This window comes from Orbicella franksi, chromosome 12 (genome assembly GCF_964199315.1).
Source record: "Orbicella franksi chromosome 12, jaOrbFran1.1, whole genome shotgun sequence".
Classification (NCBI taxonomy): domain Eukaryota; kingdom Metazoa; phylum Cnidaria; class Anthozoa; order Scleractinia; family Merulinidae; genus Orbicella; species Orbicella franksi.
In genome coordinates, this window is record NC_138156.1 from 2,704,055 (window position 1) to 2,720,420 (window position 16,366).

The following is a 16,366-nucleotide window of genomic DNA, read 5'->3' on the forward strand; positions in this document are numbered from 1 at the left end:
GACAGGCCAGTCGTTTTTTTTAAACATCATTACATTTTGAAAGGAAATTTTCGTGTTTCTCTATCAATGCTCTCTTTATCCGTGAACCGTGTCAGCAATTCCTAATACCATGCATGATAGACATATTACTATCTACTAATGACTTGCACAATAAAACGATTGAGGATTTAGTACTTGGCGTATCCTTGTAAAAAAAATGTTACCAAAGGAGAATTTATCATCTATTTTACTCTTTCTTTTTATCCTTAAACATACAGCCAAAGGTCCTCTTCGACCACGCCCACTTCCCCGAAGGCCAGTATGTAAGTATTTTATTGTTTTATAAGCTGTTCGTAAGAAAAATAAAACACAGTCTATCATCATACCATAGATGAAGAAAATTTATATCATTTTTGGCTTGATATCTTTTCTTCTTGGCTTAGTCGTAAGACGGATAGGTGAAGAACATTCATCCTACTCGGCTAGCTTTAAGGATTCATACATAGTGCTCGACCATTTCTCTATTTCTTAAGTCAGCTTTACTTAGTGTGTAGTCATTAGTCATATTATTTATTAGATTTTATGTATAGTGTAACGAGGGCCACTAGTTTGTCAGTGCTAACTGTAAAGTGTTTTACCCTCGTTAAATAAAGTTAATCTTCTTCTTCTTTATACTTTAAAAAATTGATTCCAAAAGAATATTTTAAAAAAATGATATCTTATTTATATTATGAAACTTTCAGATCTTCCCCGACCAGCGGCGTTCTTCCCACTTAACAAAGGTGCTAGAGGAAGGGACCTCGGAAACAGGAACCCGCCAGGAAGACTCAGGAATGTTCGTGCAGCGCCAGGCCCACTCGGTCGGCCAGGCGGCTCCATTAAGTTACTGGGGACACGAACCAGTTACATTCATTTTCCTAACAGGCGAGGTGGTGCCCTCGATACTCCCTACTCCATGACGGTGTTGTTATGGGTTTATCCAGAAGGAACCGCAGGTCCTTTATTTAATTACCACCCTAGTGCCCACGGAGTCCACTTCTGGTTAAGCACTCCAAGAACGTTATACGCCAGATTTATGCGCCGGAAGGGAAGAAAATACACTACGCCTGTAAAGAGTAGAGCCATACAGCTTAGAAAATGGCAGTTTATCGGAGCAAGTTACGACAGGAATACTGGTACAGCGGCTCTGTGGAGGAATGGCAGAAAGATTGCTAGAAAGTTCATTGGTCGAATTCGTCTCGCCACCAATTATCCCGTGCGCTTAGGAGCGAGGTTTGGGGATAGGCGCTACTTTAAGGGCCGTGTGACCTGTCTCCAGGTGTATTCCAGGGCGTTGACGAAAGCGCAAGTGCGACGTGCTGCTAAGAAATGTTTCAAAGCGGGTAAGCTGTGATGCGTCAATGACAAGTATTGCTTTGTTTATTGTTACTGCTATTGAAATATTTGATTCCGTTCTTGGATTTCAGTTTCTTAAAGGGGGGAGAGATCGTGTGTTTTATGTTTGTTTGCCTGTGTGCAACACAGCGACTTTACAAAAGTAAAAAGTTGGATAAAACCTAAGTCCATGTAAAGAGTGTTGGTTCTTCAACATTGATTGATTCCTTGCAAAACGAACCCTGAACTAACATGGCATTGTACGGCTTTCTGATTATTACCCATACGTTAGTACTGATTAACAGTTTTGCAAAACACAACTCTTGCTGATTTGTTTCCGTTTTGCTTCCCAGCTCCTCGACCCGTTCGTCCGCGGCCAACTTTCAGACCAACCCGGCCAACTGCTCCTCGGCGTAAGTAATTTTTGGACAGAATATTTTTTGACAAAACGTAACTACCCTGAGATGCTTACATTACATTTTGACAAAACTATCCTAAGAGGTGTATATCAAAATTAATTTATGCCCCTTATACTAAGTGTAATGCGCTCGACATGGTAAATTAATTTGTGTTCCTTAATAATCTCTTGTAAATCGCTTTTCTCCATATTGACAGCATCCTACAATCCTGTCGCTGTCTACCCGCTAAACGTCCTCACTAAAGGCAGAGATATGAGTGCTCGTAAAAACCCTCCGGCCACCCTCGGCAGCGTTAGACCAGCTCGGGGACCCAACGGGAAACCAGGATCCTCCTATCAATTCTTCGGCCGCCCGAACAGCTATATACAACTCCCGAACAACGGTGCATTGGACACAGTGAAATCCATTACAATATCTCTGTGGGTGTACCCCCAGAAGCCTGGACCACTTGTTAATTATAACCCCAAGGGACAGGGAGTGCAGATCTGGATGGTTAGCCGAACTCAGTTGTTCGTGCGATTTGTCCGACGCCGAGGTCGTCGGCTGACTTCGCCGCTTATTTACAGAATATACCCCCGAAGCTGGAGCTACATCACAGCGACATACAAGCAGAGCACAGGCGTGGCAAGACTCTATGTGAACAATCGACTGGTTAAAAGAAAAGTTATCGGAAAAATCCAATTGGCAACTAACTATCCAGTCCGAATTGGAGCCAAAATCAAGGGCACCAGGTTTTTCAAGGGACGTTTGGCCTGCCTTCAATTCTATAACACCGCTCTGACCGGAAGACAGATTGCCGTGAGGAACAAGATGTGCTTTAAAACACGCGGTAAGATGGTTTAACAGATGGCTTACAATCTTACATGTCTAAAAGGGAGGTTATGGGGGATTCTTCTATGTTTAGGGTTGAGAGTTATTAGAGGGAAAAATATACACCACCAAACGCGCCTAGCCTTTTTTGGCGTTATGCACTTAATATTCTCGAAATTTATTGAAAGTTCATTGTTCTCTTTTATTCAACAGTCCACTTAAATTAAATCCATGAAGTCAAACATGTATGATGGCCACCCCAAAGCGAGATAAATTTGAGTTAAATGGTTTTGGTAAAAATATAACAAAGAAACCCAGATTTACGCTCTAAAGAAGCTACAGAAAGGCTAAGCTATACTTGATGTTTACTGTTTTCCTTAGTTTTCATTTCATTTTCTTTCCTTTCAGTTCCACTACCAGTAAGTTACAAGCCAAAACCAATCAGACCAGGTCAGTTTTGATTACTTTGAAATGTCCTTACAATTTATCCTCAACCCGTCTGTTGAGAGATAAGAGGAAAAAGAAATTACTGGAGGCGATACAACGTTGCTGCAAAGGAACAAGAAATTCTCGCATCTGACTTTTAAGAAAAGTGCCACAATAAGAAGGAAGAATTGTTTTTTCGAGCTTGGGATTAGAAAGGAAATGCCAACCCAAGGGAAAAAGTCTAACTTTATAACAATATATCATTATTTTTATAAAATTAACTGTCCTCGCTAGTTCCACCTCTCCGCACCGGTTATTTGGGTCGTCACGCAACATGACGACTCAAGTAATGGCTGCGAAGGGGACTGCGCCTGCGCCAGTTCGCGTTATTAATTTCATTCATTTGCTTGTTTTCTAAAGTATGCCGAAAGAGACTGGACATAGGTTTCCTAGTAGAGAGCGGCAGAATAAGCTCTGGTAATTTCCAGCGCACTCTTAGTTTCATAAAGAAACTTGTAGTGTCGTTCCCACGTGCAAGGATTGGTCTCGTGTCTTATTCCAAGCGCGCCTCGAAAGTCTTTGGATTTTATAGGTAAGATCGTCTTCTCGCATTAACCTTTTTTGCAGAAACTGGAAATGACGGTCGAAGGTACAATGGCTAATTTCCTCTATGGGACTGAATATTTATTTTGATGAATACAACTACCATGATTCCCTGCAGTCGCGTCTCATAGAGGGAAATGACCATAAAAGTGATGTCGATAAATTTCTGTTTGATTGAGATGCTACACAGTAGTATGGTAGCGTTTTTAGCTCCACAACAGGGAGTTTAAGAAAACGACGACAGTAATGAGAACGCCGCTAAACAAAGTTTAATGAGCAGAACAATGACGGTCCATGTGCGTTAGAAAACTTGGTACATTTCTTTGCCATAGAAAACAACAACGTGAAATGACCAAATTTGGCGTTGACTGCAGAACGTGAATCATTTCAAATTTATCGCTATATCCCAGATTCAGTTTCGTGATAGCTTTGACAGTGGTAAACAAAGTAAATGAGTACCGCGAAATTCGTAGGTAAAATATCAAAACATTTTAATCGACGTTTTCCTCGGCGTCGCCGTCGTGATTACTTTAACTCCCTATGACTGGAATAACTACCAGTTACCCATACCCAGTCACACATACAAATAAAACATATTACAATGACAGATCGCCATTCAGTCTTAAATTTCAAACTATTTCTTCTTCCTTTCAGCTTCCGAGGAAGAAGAAGAAGTCTACTGCGAGCCATCGGCGCTACTCCATCGTTTGGAGGCGGGCCTCGAACTGGTGCTGCTCTCAAATACGTGAAACAAACTTTGTTCAGCGGCCGATCACGTAAAAGAAAAGTACTTTTTGTAATAACACACGACAGGTCCTATGATAATGTTGCTATCCCAGCTGCCACTTTGCGCCGCGCGGGAATCGAGATTATTTCTATTGGGGCTGGAAAAGCTCCTAGCACCTCACAGCTTCGTCAAATGGCGGGAAAACGAACTGGAGCCATGTTCACATCTAGCTTCAGAACACTGCTCTCTATTGCAAAGATCGTTGAGCAAAAGGCGTGTAAAGGTGAGATTTTTACCTGTGAACAACAAATTTTAGATTCTTTAGCAGGTCACTGTTTTGCAGTTATCCAGGATAAAAAATATTAGATCCCACAGCGTCTAATGTCGTTAAAGTAACCCATTCTATCTTGCTACTTTTATTCACGGGATTCATTTACCTTAACTGCGATAAATTTGATGGTGCATTAATAACCCCTGCATTTTAATTGCATACTAGTATAAAATATTGCGTGTTCTATCTACCTAGATTAAATTATTTTCTGTCGTTGACTTATTTTAGGTCCCAGGCCTTTCGTAAAGCCACCACCAGCAGGTATGTGACTGACCATTGCATTGCACACATCATGCGGGCTTATCTTTGTAGATGTTGGACCGAGCGAAAATAACTACCAATCATCTTTTCCGACTTTTTTCATGCGATGAGTCTTCTTTGTTGTTGCTGATGGATTTCGTTTTTGTTATTTACAGTTCTACCAAGACCAAAGCCTCATGGGAAAGGTATGTAGATGACCATGATCAGTTTCTATAACACCTTTAAAAAAAGAAAGATTTAGTATCATAGAAATTTTTCTTTCTTTGTTTTCATGGCGCCAAACAACAAACGACGACTACAAGCGGTCAAAGCAACTCTTAGCCTGGAACAAACGTTTACTTTTGTTTTTTTAACTTGTAAAAATACCTCAAAAAATTGACTAAGAGATAAGGGGATTGCATTTGAATGTGTTCGAAGCATAATATTCATCATATTTTGATATTTTTTGTTTACAGTTGTTTCCCGTGCCCTTGATATTGGGTTAATCGTGGACGCATCTGCGAATGTCGCCGGGAAAAGACTTATTGGAATTCGTAACTTTTTGAAACAAATCGTGGCGTCCTTCACAGTGTCTACATCATTCACTCGCTTTGGAATGGTCGAGTTCAGCAATTATCCAAGAAAATTGTTTGATTTCAACCGATTCCCAAATCAAGCTACCTTAATCAATGCGCTTGGTCGTGTACCGTACATGGGGGGCCAAGCAATGCTGGGAAAAGCCTTGAAGTATTCCGCAGTGAAATTGTTCTCACGGAGCCCCAGAAAGAAGGTTGCCATAGTGGTAACAGGCAAGTCACTTGACTCGGTTGCAGGCCCCGCGCGTGATTTGAGGCGCGCTGGCGTGAAAGTGGTCTCGGTGGGTATTGGAGTTTATAGCGTCCCACAGCTGCAACAGATGGCTACTAACAAACGAAGTGTGTTTGCGACAAAGTTCAAGTCTTTGAACAACATTGTCAGAGCGATCAAACAGAAAGCTTCCAAAGGTATGTTTAGTACTTCTGTACTCCTGCATTAAACTGTAATGAAAATGTAATCAAGACTATACTGAGAACTTTTTAAAAAACCACTGCATCGTAAAACAATTTGATTTTCACAGTTTTTTGTAATCACAGAAAAAGTGAGGAGACGTCTACGTTTTAAAATTTGTGTATACTGGGTTTAATTTTCACACTTAACTATGTAGCTTGTCAAGCAATCTGATACAAATTGCGGGTATCATTTTTTCAAGATACATTTGAGATACTTTTTAAAGATACAGTACAGCCCCTATTAAACGGCCACCCTCGGGGAAATGGATAGTGGCCGCTTAATAGAGGTAAAAAACAATAGAAAAGCCCTCATTGGGACTTTGATTTCTGGCCGCCAAATACAGGTGGCCGTTAAATAGGTGACCACTTAATAGGGGATCAACTGTATCTTTAAAAAGCAGATAAGAATCCGAGCATGTATTGTCACTTATTAGCTGACACTGGTATTTTGTTACATTGTATTCTTTAGCTCTCCGTCCTGTCCCTCGTCCCTTGCCGGTGAGACCTCGACCAGGTGCGTACGAATTATGGGTAATCTGTGCCACAACTATTTCTTGACGTCTTTTATAGATACATGTCAAGATTATCATGAGAGTCTTAAACCAAAGAGTAAAATGCATATCACTCACTAACTCTACTTGTCCTTGCCAACTTAGGAGGAAGACGTCCGTACAGATTCATTGGCACCTACAAAGTTCCACCCAGGAAATATCTCGGCCGGGCAATACCGATTAAAAACCCTACATACGGACGTATAATATGTGAGCGCATAGCCCGTCGGGGTCGCTACCGAGCCTTTGCAGTCCGCGGGGGTCGTCAGTGCTTTGTTTCTCGCTCCTCCCCACGTAAGTTCATGGTCTACGGCCGAACAAGGTCGAGGAAACCTGGGCGCAGTATCAGGGTCTACATTAGACCCAGAGGTTGGTGTCATAAGTATTGTTTCTCTAGATTTTTCTATCCTTATAAGCGACCTTCACTGCTGGAAACAAGTGACAGGCATCCAGCAAATTCGAGTTTCACGTAATTATTTTGGATCGTGCGATCTTTTTCTATACAAGAAGAGTCCAACTGTATGATGTAATCAGATCAAAAATGGCTTCACACGACAAAAATTATGCTCCACGCAATATCAAATAGGGACGGTTAATCCCTTAATCCTTTTGGGACACAATTTTTCAATTTATCATGACTTACATTTATTCAACAGCTCCCATTAAACCCAGAGCCCGGCCCAGAATTCGGCCTCGAATTCGTCCCAGGCTTCCGCTTCGTCCCAGGCCCCGGCCAGTAAAACTACCTTTACCAAGGCCAAGAAAACCAGGTTTGTTAAAAATTTCATTTCAGATTAAAAAAATGTCGTATACTTGATGAAAGAAGATGGTGACTTTTTTAACGATCATGTATGGCTGTTATCAAGACTGTAAGCTCTATGAATCAGCCATCTATCTTGTTTTCAATTTTTTCTAGTCCAGTAAACGTTTAACAAGTTATTTTGAATTCACTTATTTTTAGGTGTACAAATAAGACCCAGGCTTCGACCAAAGCCGCGACCAGGTATAACAGTGTTGGTTTTTTTGGGTTTATTTTACCTTATTATCGGACTCTTGTGTTGACTACTTTGGTGAAAGTGCATACTCTGTTTCTTTAGGAGCAAAATACAGATTCTTTGGACGCTATCGTGCTCCACCCAAAAAGATACTTGGCAGCCCAACAGTGACGTTCAGAAGTCTGAAGTTTGCAAGAAAGAACTGCCAGCGAGTAGCGCGCATGCGCCGTGCCTGGGCCTTCGCTTTGCGATTTGGTCGTCAGTGTTACATCGCTCAAAAAAGTCCGCGCAAGTTTACAAAGTTCGGTTTTCCTCGAACGAAAATGCCTGGAGCACTGAAGGTTTATATCGCTAAAGGTAAATAGGAGACTGGTGTGTTGGGCGCCTTAAAGCATAATAAGAACTTCATAGAAACTATTGAATTATTTGTTTTACTTACTGTATGGCGTTATATTAACCCGCACCTAGCCCCATTCATTTCATTGGAGTTATGCATTTCCTTGTCCCTGGGAGTTATATCAGCAGTGATTTGAGGTCCGTCACTTGATTTGAAAAAGCATTTCATTTGTGGGGTACAATAACTGGTTTTATTTACAAATTCTTCGTGGCTTTGTTTTTGTTGCCATTGTTATGTGCAGATATAAGGTGATATCTGTGTTGTTTTCCAGGAGGTCGTTCCATACCAATAATAAGACCCAGGCCTCGACCCAGACCAAGGCCTTTCCCCCGTCCGAGGCCCCGACCGAGACCAGGTAGAGAAACAGTTTCTTGTTAGTTATATCTGCGCTTGTGAAAATTATGCTCTCAAAACAATACAGGTAACCTTTAGAAGTACTTGAGATGGAGTGTAATGGATAATGTTTTGAAAGGCAGACCAAAACTCCCCAAGTGCTGGTACAGGCTGCAAACAGTGACATATTTCAGGAAGTTGAGCGAGCAAGAAGCATGAGATTTCAAGAGCTGGCTCTATTATTTGATATGGAAAATCTTCTTACGGTCCAAAGATATTCTGTGTTTTGAATCATACACTCATTTTGCACTTATAATGTTTTCAACTATTCTCTGTTTAAATGCTGTAGTCAATTTACTTAGAGGTAATTAATTTAAATTCATTTTAACATTGTACCTTTTTATAATCTCACTGTATATTATTTTTAGAGTGTTTATTGTAGCAAGGGTATTTTGTAAATAATGTTATCCCAATAATTAATTCATTTGTAATTAATTTTCACGACCCCACAAGCTTTGAGCTTTAAATCTTATCGTGTTTAAATAAAGAATACGTACGTATGTATGTATACTTCATATTGTTCCTTCTCTCACTACACTAAGTGATCCATTTACAATGCGAGCAAAACTAAACAGTAGTTTGTTTATGCTTGTTTGTCTCAGGACGCAAAACGTACAGGTACAGCGGACTCTACCGACCACCACCAAAGAGAATGCTGGGAAGTCCTATTAGGAAATTTAGAAGCCGACTTTTCGCACGCAGACGGTGTGAAAAAATAGCAAGATCAGGCAGATATCGAGCATACGCCTTACAATATGGCCGTTACTGTTATGTTGCTCGGTTAACAAGTAGAAAGTTTACCAGATATGGACGCAGCGTATCCAGGAGACCCAGTGCTCTTAAAGTCTTCATAAGAACCAGTGGTACGTTTTCCAACAAATACTATGTGGGGCTTACTTTGTAACTAGAACGTTAAGGATTGCCAGAGAGATTTACTAGAATAAGATTTTATCAAAAGAGACGACCGAGCAAAATTGGTGTACAGCTTTACAGACCACTATGGAAGCTAACATTGTTTACAAAATCCATTTGCTCAACTGAGCAATTTTGCAACAAGGCCAACCTTTAAAACTAAGCTGTCACAGATTAAGACCCCATGAGCAGCTTAAAACGAGGAAAATATCACTTTTTACATTCTAAGTGTTATAGTTTATCTCCTGGCTGATTCAATACTGCCGCAAACTTGAGCAACGTCTTACACTGACCGTTTTCAGTTAGCAACTAGTAGCTATTTTGCTGGTTCTAATGCTGTACATTAACTTGTGCATCTGTTATCTTTGTATTTAGGAGGCATTCTCAGACCTAGACCTCGAATCAGACCTCGACCTCGAATAAGGCCTCGACCCAGAATTCGACCCAGACCTCGAATCAGACCTCGACCTCGAATAAGACCTCGACCTCGAATCAGACCTCGACCCAGAATTCGACCCAGACCTCGAATCAGACCTCGTCCAAGGCCTCGGTTACCAGGTATTTTTTGTCTTCTGCAACCTTGGCAGGTCAAACATGGAAACCTAAACAGATTCGTTTTTTCCTTCTCTTAGGAAGAAGAAGAGTTGTCCGCAAATATCTTGGAAGCTTCCGAGCTCCACCGAGACTGGGACGACCAGTGCGCACCTTCAGACGTCGAACATACGTTGTGCGCTCGTGTTTCCGTTTAGCCCGAGCGCAAAGGGCAAGAGCTTTTGCCATCCGAACAGGACAACGAGGAGTCAAGTGTTACTTGTCGAAAATGACTTCGGTTAAGTTTACAAGACTCGGCAAAACTCGATTTGGAGGCCTTAAGGTTTACGTTTTGAGAAGAGGTAATTTACCAACATTTAATGTGTCAGCTAAAACAGTTTCTACGTTAAAACAAATAACGTTTCCATCAAGTTTACACGCCCCTTACTGACTGTTCGACTTCTTTAGCCGGGTACACTCGGACTGAATGAAAATTATTCACAGATTGCAGCGAAAATAAAAAAATTGAACTTTATTTCAATATCAAATGCTCCATTGCACTAAGACAATTGAAGTTGAAATTTTCCACGATTTCTACAACGAAATACGTTTTCGTTTTCGTTGTATAATGGTCTCGGTTATCTTCTTTAAGGTTTTTTAAAGTTTACATCACTCGTCTTGCTAGCATGGTCATATCTACTAAGCCTGTGGAACTGGGTCCCCTATTGTAACCTAGCTCACTAAGCCAAAGTAAGAAAAAAAGACTTCTGTTGTAGGCAGGAGCCCGTGGCCCGGAGCCTCCATATGTATTACACCCTTGAGTCAACATGGGCTCCTGTTATATGTAATGAATAAGCTATGAAGTGCGTAGTTAACAGACTATCCCTCAATATCTCCTAATTCAGGCTCACCAAGACCAAGAATAACACCCCGAGTGAGACCACGAATCAGGCCTCGCCCCAGACCTTCACGTCGCGTATGGAACTATCGTCGCCTTGGTACTTATAGAGTTCCACGTGGCCGTTCTTCCCCAGGGCGCAGATACTTAGGTACGGTCAAACCAAGAATAAATCCCACCAAACAGTGCGCTCTCACGGCGCGGAAGAGACGCTACCGCTTCTTTGGTGTACGAAGTAGACGCTACTGTTACGGAGCAAGAATTCGGATACCGCTGACCAGATTTGGCCGAACAACTGGTCTTAGTGGAATGGCTGTTTACAAGATCGGAAGAGGTAAGTCTAAAATACTGGAGTTCCACGTGTAGATTTTTGACGTGACGAGACGTGGTCGTAATTTGTTTCAATTGAATTTTCATGCTTCCCAGGTCCCCTTAGACCAAGACCGAGAGTGGCAGGCTGGCACTACCGCTATGTAGGCCGCTTCAAATCACTCGCCCCCAAGCGCTTGGGCCGGTTTGTTGGGCGGATAACGGGAACTAAGAAAGTGTTTAAATGTGCGCGCACTGCTAGGAAGATGGGTTTCCGCGCGTTTGCTTTGCGTAACCGAGGAGATTGTTACGTGTCGAGATATTCATCAACTTACTCCACTAAAAAGCGTTTGTTTGGACGCTTCAGAGGAATTTCTGGTACACCACGTGCCATAGATGCTTATGTGATCGGAAAAGGTAAGACAGATATAGTGTGGTTAAGATATTTCTAGTAAAGAGCACGGATAAGTGTCATTCTGGCAAAACTTCGTTTGGTCTTCCACGAGTTTCTAATTTGTTTTTGATAACAAAAAAAAAAAACTGCGGACACTAAAGAATACTCTAATTAGACATGGCACCGTGACAGCTCGTCCTGCTGCTTAGCAACTCTGGTGACAAAACAAACACGGGTCCTGTCGTGCCTGCTGTCGTCCATTCTCCAAAATGAGATTTTGTTTTTCACTAGTAGAAACTGGCTCCACCGACTGCAACGCGTACAGTCTGTTCAGAAATAGACCGAAGACAATACGTAGCGACCAATATTTTCACAGAACATGTCAGAAAACATAGTCTACAACGCTTTTTCAGAAAGTTGTAAGAACTGTTCAGCCTTGTTATATTTGTTAAGTGTTTTTCAAAGCGTGCCATTCAACTCAATTGTTAGTCAATCAACTTAAAATTATCCCAGTCGTGGCCCAAGGCAAAGTGAAGCGAATATCCCTAATTAATACATTTTGAACGTAGTGGAATCGCTTTAGTTGACTATCACTCTTGAAAATAAAACTGTTATTTGTTTCTTTCCAAGGTCGTTTTAAGCCTCCCCCCAGACCTCGTAAAGGAGGTTCTGTTTGGCATTACCGCTGGCTTGGACGTTTCCGGTCACTAAAAGCACGAGGTCTGGGAAGGAGATTAGGCAGAGTGACAGGGCGAAAGAAAGTGTTCAGCTGTGCTATGCTGGCAAAACGCAATGGTTATAAAGCATTCGCTTTGCGCCGACGCGGTATCTGTTATGGGACTCGTTCATCTAGAGCTTACACATCCAAGCCAGTTATCAAGGGCCGCTTTAGAGCTGGTGCAGGAGGAGGACGATTCATTGATACTTACATAATAGGGCGAGGTATGTCATGCTAGTATTTTAGCTGATGTAAAAATTTCACAGGAACGAACAGTTCAAAAAACAGTTGTGGAGCGCAGTCAATACCAACTTAGAAATTTGCAGTGTGTAAGAGAGAGAGAGAGAGAGAGAGAGAGAGAGAGAGAGAGAACGGATAAATGTCAACAAGACGACTTTTTCGTTTCTTGGTTTTCTGTCAAGCTATTTACTGTTAGAATACAGTTTAGGCTGGATATTTGTACACTGAGATGTGTTAGTCTTATTTCAATGCTTCGTTAATTATCAGAACACGTTCACTTGATGTTGTCGTCAATTTATTCCGTACATACGTTTTCTTCTAGGTCATTACAGACGGCCATTACGAAAAGGCAAGTACTATATTTGAAGGTTCATTTTCAATCAGGTTTTGTATCTGTATCAAAAGATTCCAAAGATTTGTCAATCTTTGGCTTTTTAGGCTTTTGTGCATATAGAAAGAAAACAAACCAAAAACTTCAAATTGCTACAATCCCGGTTGATAAATCGAAAATTTAATTGTTATATGAAGTGTCAACTAAATGGACACTGAATTTTTACCATAGGTGCGGACGTGTGGTATATGTTCAACTGAAACTAAAATCAGTAGTGACACATAACGTATATGAAATAAGTCAACATGTGAACTGCAGGCGACATAGAAACGGGTTAGGAAAAGAGTTCAATTCCCGACGGGATTCGAGCCTACGACCTTTGAAATTTCTGGTGCAAAAGCTCTACATAGCTATGAAACTGCGGAGGCTCAATCACCACTACAAAACCAAGACATCCTTATTTGATCTAATTTAATTTTCTTTCTAAAGGAGTTAGAGGTCGCTCTAGAAAAACAAGGCAACGAAGAAGAAAGATGATAAGAGCAGTTAGAAGAAAGGTCAGAAGAATTAAACGAAAGAGGGCACGGATAGCAAAAACTAGAACACTAGAAAGAAGGATAAAAACACGTGTTAGACGACTAAGAGGTCTGAGGAGGAAGGCTGTGCGAACTGCGCAACGGGTAAGGAGTTTGAGACGATTAAGGAAACTTAGACTACTGCGACTGGCAAGAAAAGCGAAACTTGCTTTGACCAGGAGAATACGGCAGATGAAGAGGAGAATCCGTGCACGGAAATTACGGCTAAGGCGACAGTTACAACGCGTGCGAGCAGCAAGACGTCGGGCGAGAATACGACGAGCAAGAAGAAGAGCTATGCAGCTGTTGAAATTGCGAATGAGAAGGCGTTTGCAAAGACTGCGACTGTTGGCTCAACAGAGGAGGGCGCGTGCACTCAGAATGGCCAGGTTACAACGTTTGAGACGGTATCGAATGTTGGCCAGGTTACAAGCGAGGCAGAGAGCACAGAGGAGACGAATGATGTCGCAAATCAGACGAAGAATGCTTCTTATGCGACGGAAATTAGCTCTGAAGCAAAGAGCTCTTAGAGCTCGATTCCAAAGTAGACGACAGAGGGCTGCGCGGTTACGACTCCTGTCATATAGAATAAGGGTTCGTCAAAGAAGAATGAGCAGTCAGCTGTCACAAATCAGGAGAGGGCTGATAGCCTTATCAAAAAGAATGGTGTATTACAGGCGTTTGAGGCGTTACAAACTCCTGGCAAGACTGCGAGTTTACAGGCAACAGCAGATGAAAAGAGCGAGCATGGTTCGAGTCAGGTGGTTCAGATATCAAAAGCAGTTAGCGGCCATCAGAACCAAACAAAGAATGCTAGCGCTGAGGCAACGACGTGCTCTTCAGAAGTTTCAGGCATTTCAAAGAAACAGAAGATTGATGTTCATGCAACAACAGCAGAAACTCAGAAAATTATTGCAGACGATGAATTCACGTCGAGTTCGAGGTGAGTGAGTTTAATTGAAATTCTTTGATTGAGATTACGCTGTTTATAATGCTTTGTGGGTGTTGATGTGGTGGGGTCGCTTATTGGAATGAGGACCGAGTTGGAATAGAATCCAGCCTTGCTAAACGCGAATCTATCCGCGAGTGCTTTAAGTATTTCCACAAAAAAGACGAAATTCGTCAAAAAAAAAAATTGTGAATCACGTTTGAACCATTCTACGACGGCCACATGGAAATGAACAAGTCATTGTACAGAGACGCTATCCAGTGAACTGTTAACTAAAATTGTGCTTAACATTTCAATGCAGCTGGGAAGAAGCGAGGAGATATTCTAAACAAGGAGCTAAAGAGGAAGAATTCATCCAAACAGATAAAAAGAGGACCTAACACTGGTAAGAAGGTGGTTAAAAATTTTTTGAGAAGTAAATCTCTGTGATCAGTTATTAAACAGACGCACGGTAACATGGAATCTATCTGTTTCATATAATTAAAAAAACGATATAAAATATAAATGACGTCATCTAGATATATACGTTTATCCTCTGATTGCTCATAAGTAAGAACCAATCAAAATGCGAGAATAATTTGACTTATCGTGTATATTATATAAAACTCGTTTGACCGGTATGACCATGACATCTGATTGGTTCACAGCCAAGCTTATCTTCTCTCGCTTGATAAGCCCGACACCACCCTGAAGGTTGGGCGGTCAGTTAACCCCGCTACAATATACACATCTCTTTTTAACACTTATGTAATATTCGATGATAAAAGTCTTAAAACAATACCACGCATGCATAACCAATTATTCTCCCACAAAATCTCTCGTTTACCAAAATGACATGCATCTCATTAAACTAGTTTTGGATTGACAAGTCATTATTTCAGTGCTTATCACTTCATGTAAAACCAAGTGATCTAGTTATCCGAGATGTGCTGCTATTGTGGATTAAATTAAAGTTCTATGTGGCTCGATTTTCGGTTTACCCTTCAAAGCACGTTATTATGGAAGACTATAAATGGAATTTTCCCAACATTTCGTTTTCAGTTCCAAAAGAGTTCCATTCAGCAGATTACTTCTGGTCGTTTGAAGACTCTGAAGGTAATCAATCCGATGATGCTGTTCGGAAGCGTGCAGCGAAGCTTATGGGAGGATCGCTTGTTGTTGCGACAAGTGATCGAGGTCACGTGGCAGACACTGGTAAACCCAGAGGTTGGATCTCCCTTGGAGACTTTAAAGGTGATAAGAGTCAAATATTTTCGTTCGCGCGCGATTGGTCTAAAACGCGACACGTAACTGACTATTACCCGACTAAAACTTGGGGATGTCCGAGTGATATTCCCCAGTTGTCAAAACTGCGTGTGTTGCGAAAAATATTTGAAAGATGAATAAGGAAATCTTGGTGGTGAAAACACGATGAGGTTCTCACCGTCTTGACTGATGTTTTTTCTCAACAGGAAAGTGCTTCAGCGACCCGGATCGGTGTAGAGATCAAGGAATGACAGTAATGGCGTCCCTGAAACTGGATAAGGAATATTTCCATAAGAAATCTAGCACCTACTTCCTATCAAGCGGAGGTCAAACTACCAAGGCTCGAGGATTTGCTTTCCTGCATCTTCTCGGCCGCTACATCGTAATACTCAGCACAAAAGACAAACAATGGACACTGGAAGCTCGAGATCTTCCAGAAGGATGGGCCAACGTAGCCATTACTTGGAAAAAGGCCGGTTTACTGAAGATGTATGTAAATGGAAAGGAAGTGGCCAGTGGAGAAGCTATGAGTGTTTCAAGGCCAAAGGATCAGTACTCGAGCTTTGAAGTTGGGCGGCCGAATAATTCTCACTCACCAAACTTTAGAGTGCCTTTAGAAATAGACAACATTGCTCTCTGGGAAAAAGCTCTCGCAAGCAAGGAAATTAGCGCATTGGCCAAGAAAGGTATTGAAAATTTAAGTGGACTATAGCTTTCCTTTTTTTCTAAATTACCTTTGACAAAAATTGAAAACAAGCAGTGAAAGGAGCTGATTACCGAAAAACGGCAATGACTAAGCATAATTAAATACGCATTTTATGAATGGTCTGGGATGAAAAATGAAAACTGGATTCCATTCTTAGCCATGTTCGATCAGCTTTAAGGTTACCACTTATGTAACATAGAAATTGTCTGAAGTCTTTCACAATCGACACTTACTCATATATTCATATTTTACAATAGCTTTATG

General features: G+C 41.4%; 3 protein-coding genes across 3 annotated transcripts; all 3 read left to right on the forward strand.

Annotated features, from left to right (window-relative positions):
- The first annotated feature begins 578 nt into the window (after window positions 1–578).
- LOC145463770 (uncharacterized) lies at window positions 579–3,372 on the forward strand. Its single transcript, XM_081447561.1, has 2 exons — window positions 579–1,361; window positions 1,933–3,372. The coding sequence occupies exons 1-2, from the start codon at window positions 710–712 to the stop codon at window positions 2,613–2,615; spliced, it is 1,335 nt and encodes a 444-aa protein (XP_081303687.1). The 5' UTR covers window positions 579–709; the 3' UTR covers window positions 2,616–3,372.
- Window positions 3,373–4,082: 710 nt separating this feature from the next.
- Window positions 4,083–7,322, forward strand: LOC145463555 (von Willebrand factor A domain-containing protein 2-like). The gene is made up of 6 exons (XM_081447318.1): window positions 4,083–4,621; window positions 4,898–4,930; window positions 5,086–5,115; window positions 5,386–5,913; window positions 6,428–6,472; window positions 6,615–7,322. The coding sequence occupies exons 1-6, from the start codon at window positions 4,213–4,215 to the stop codon at window positions 6,980–6,982; spliced, it is 1,413 nt and encodes a 470-aa protein (XP_081303444.1). The 5' UTR covers window positions 4,083–4,212; the 3' UTR covers window positions 6,983–7,322.
- A 156-nt stretch (window positions 7,323–7,478) lies between these two features.
- Window positions 7,479–16,108, forward strand: LOC145463771 (uncharacterized). The gene is made up of 13 exons (XM_081447562.1): window positions 7,479–7,867; window positions 8,584–8,598; window positions 8,870–9,161; window positions 9,703–9,764; window positions 9,839–10,099; window positions 10,643–10,969; window positions 11,062–11,361; window positions 11,969–12,280; window positions 12,619–12,645; window positions 13,117–14,149; window positions 14,799–14,844; window positions 15,033–15,384; window positions 15,603–16,108. The coding sequence occupies exons 1-13, from the start codon at window positions 7,726–7,728 to the stop codon at window positions 16,106–16,108; spliced, it is 3,675 nt and encodes a 1,224-aa protein (XP_081303688.1). The 5' UTR covers window positions 7,479–7,725.
- The last annotated feature ends 258 nt before the right edge of the window (window positions 16,109–16,366 follow it).

Coding starts and splice junctions, on each gene's coding strand:
- LOC145463770 (XM_081447561.1), top strand. CDS start 710: ATGAAACTTTCAGATCTTCCCCGACCAGCGGCGTTCTTCCCACTTAAC. Junction 1,362..1,932: donor TAAGAAATGTTTCAAAGCGG/GTAAGCTGTGAT, acceptor TGTGTTCCTTAA/TAATCTCTTGTAAATCGCTT.
- LOC145463555 (XM_081447318.1), top strand. CDS start 4,213: ATGACAGATCGCCATTCAGTCTTAAATTTCAAACTATTTCTTCTTCCT. Junction 4,931..5,085: donor CGTAAAGCCACCACCAGCAG/GTATGTGACTGA, acceptor TGTTATTTACAG/TTCTACCAAGACCAAAGCCT. Junction 5,116..5,385: donor ACCAAAGCCTCATGGGAAAG/GTATGTAGATGA, acceptor TTTTGTTTACAG/TTGTTTCCCGTGCCCTTGAT.
- LOC145463771 (XM_081447562.1), top strand. CDS start 7,726: ATGCGCCGTGCCTGGGCCTTCGCTTTGCGATTTGGTCGTCAGTGTTAC. Junction 9,765..9,838: donor TCCAAGGCCTCGGTTACCAG/GTATTTTTTGTC, acceptor TCCTTCTCTTAG/GAAGAAGAAGAGTTGTCCGC. Junction 14,150..14,798: donor TCACGTCGAGTTCGAGGTGA/GTGAGTTTAATT, acceptor ATTGGTTCACAG/CCAAGCTTATCTTCTCTCGC.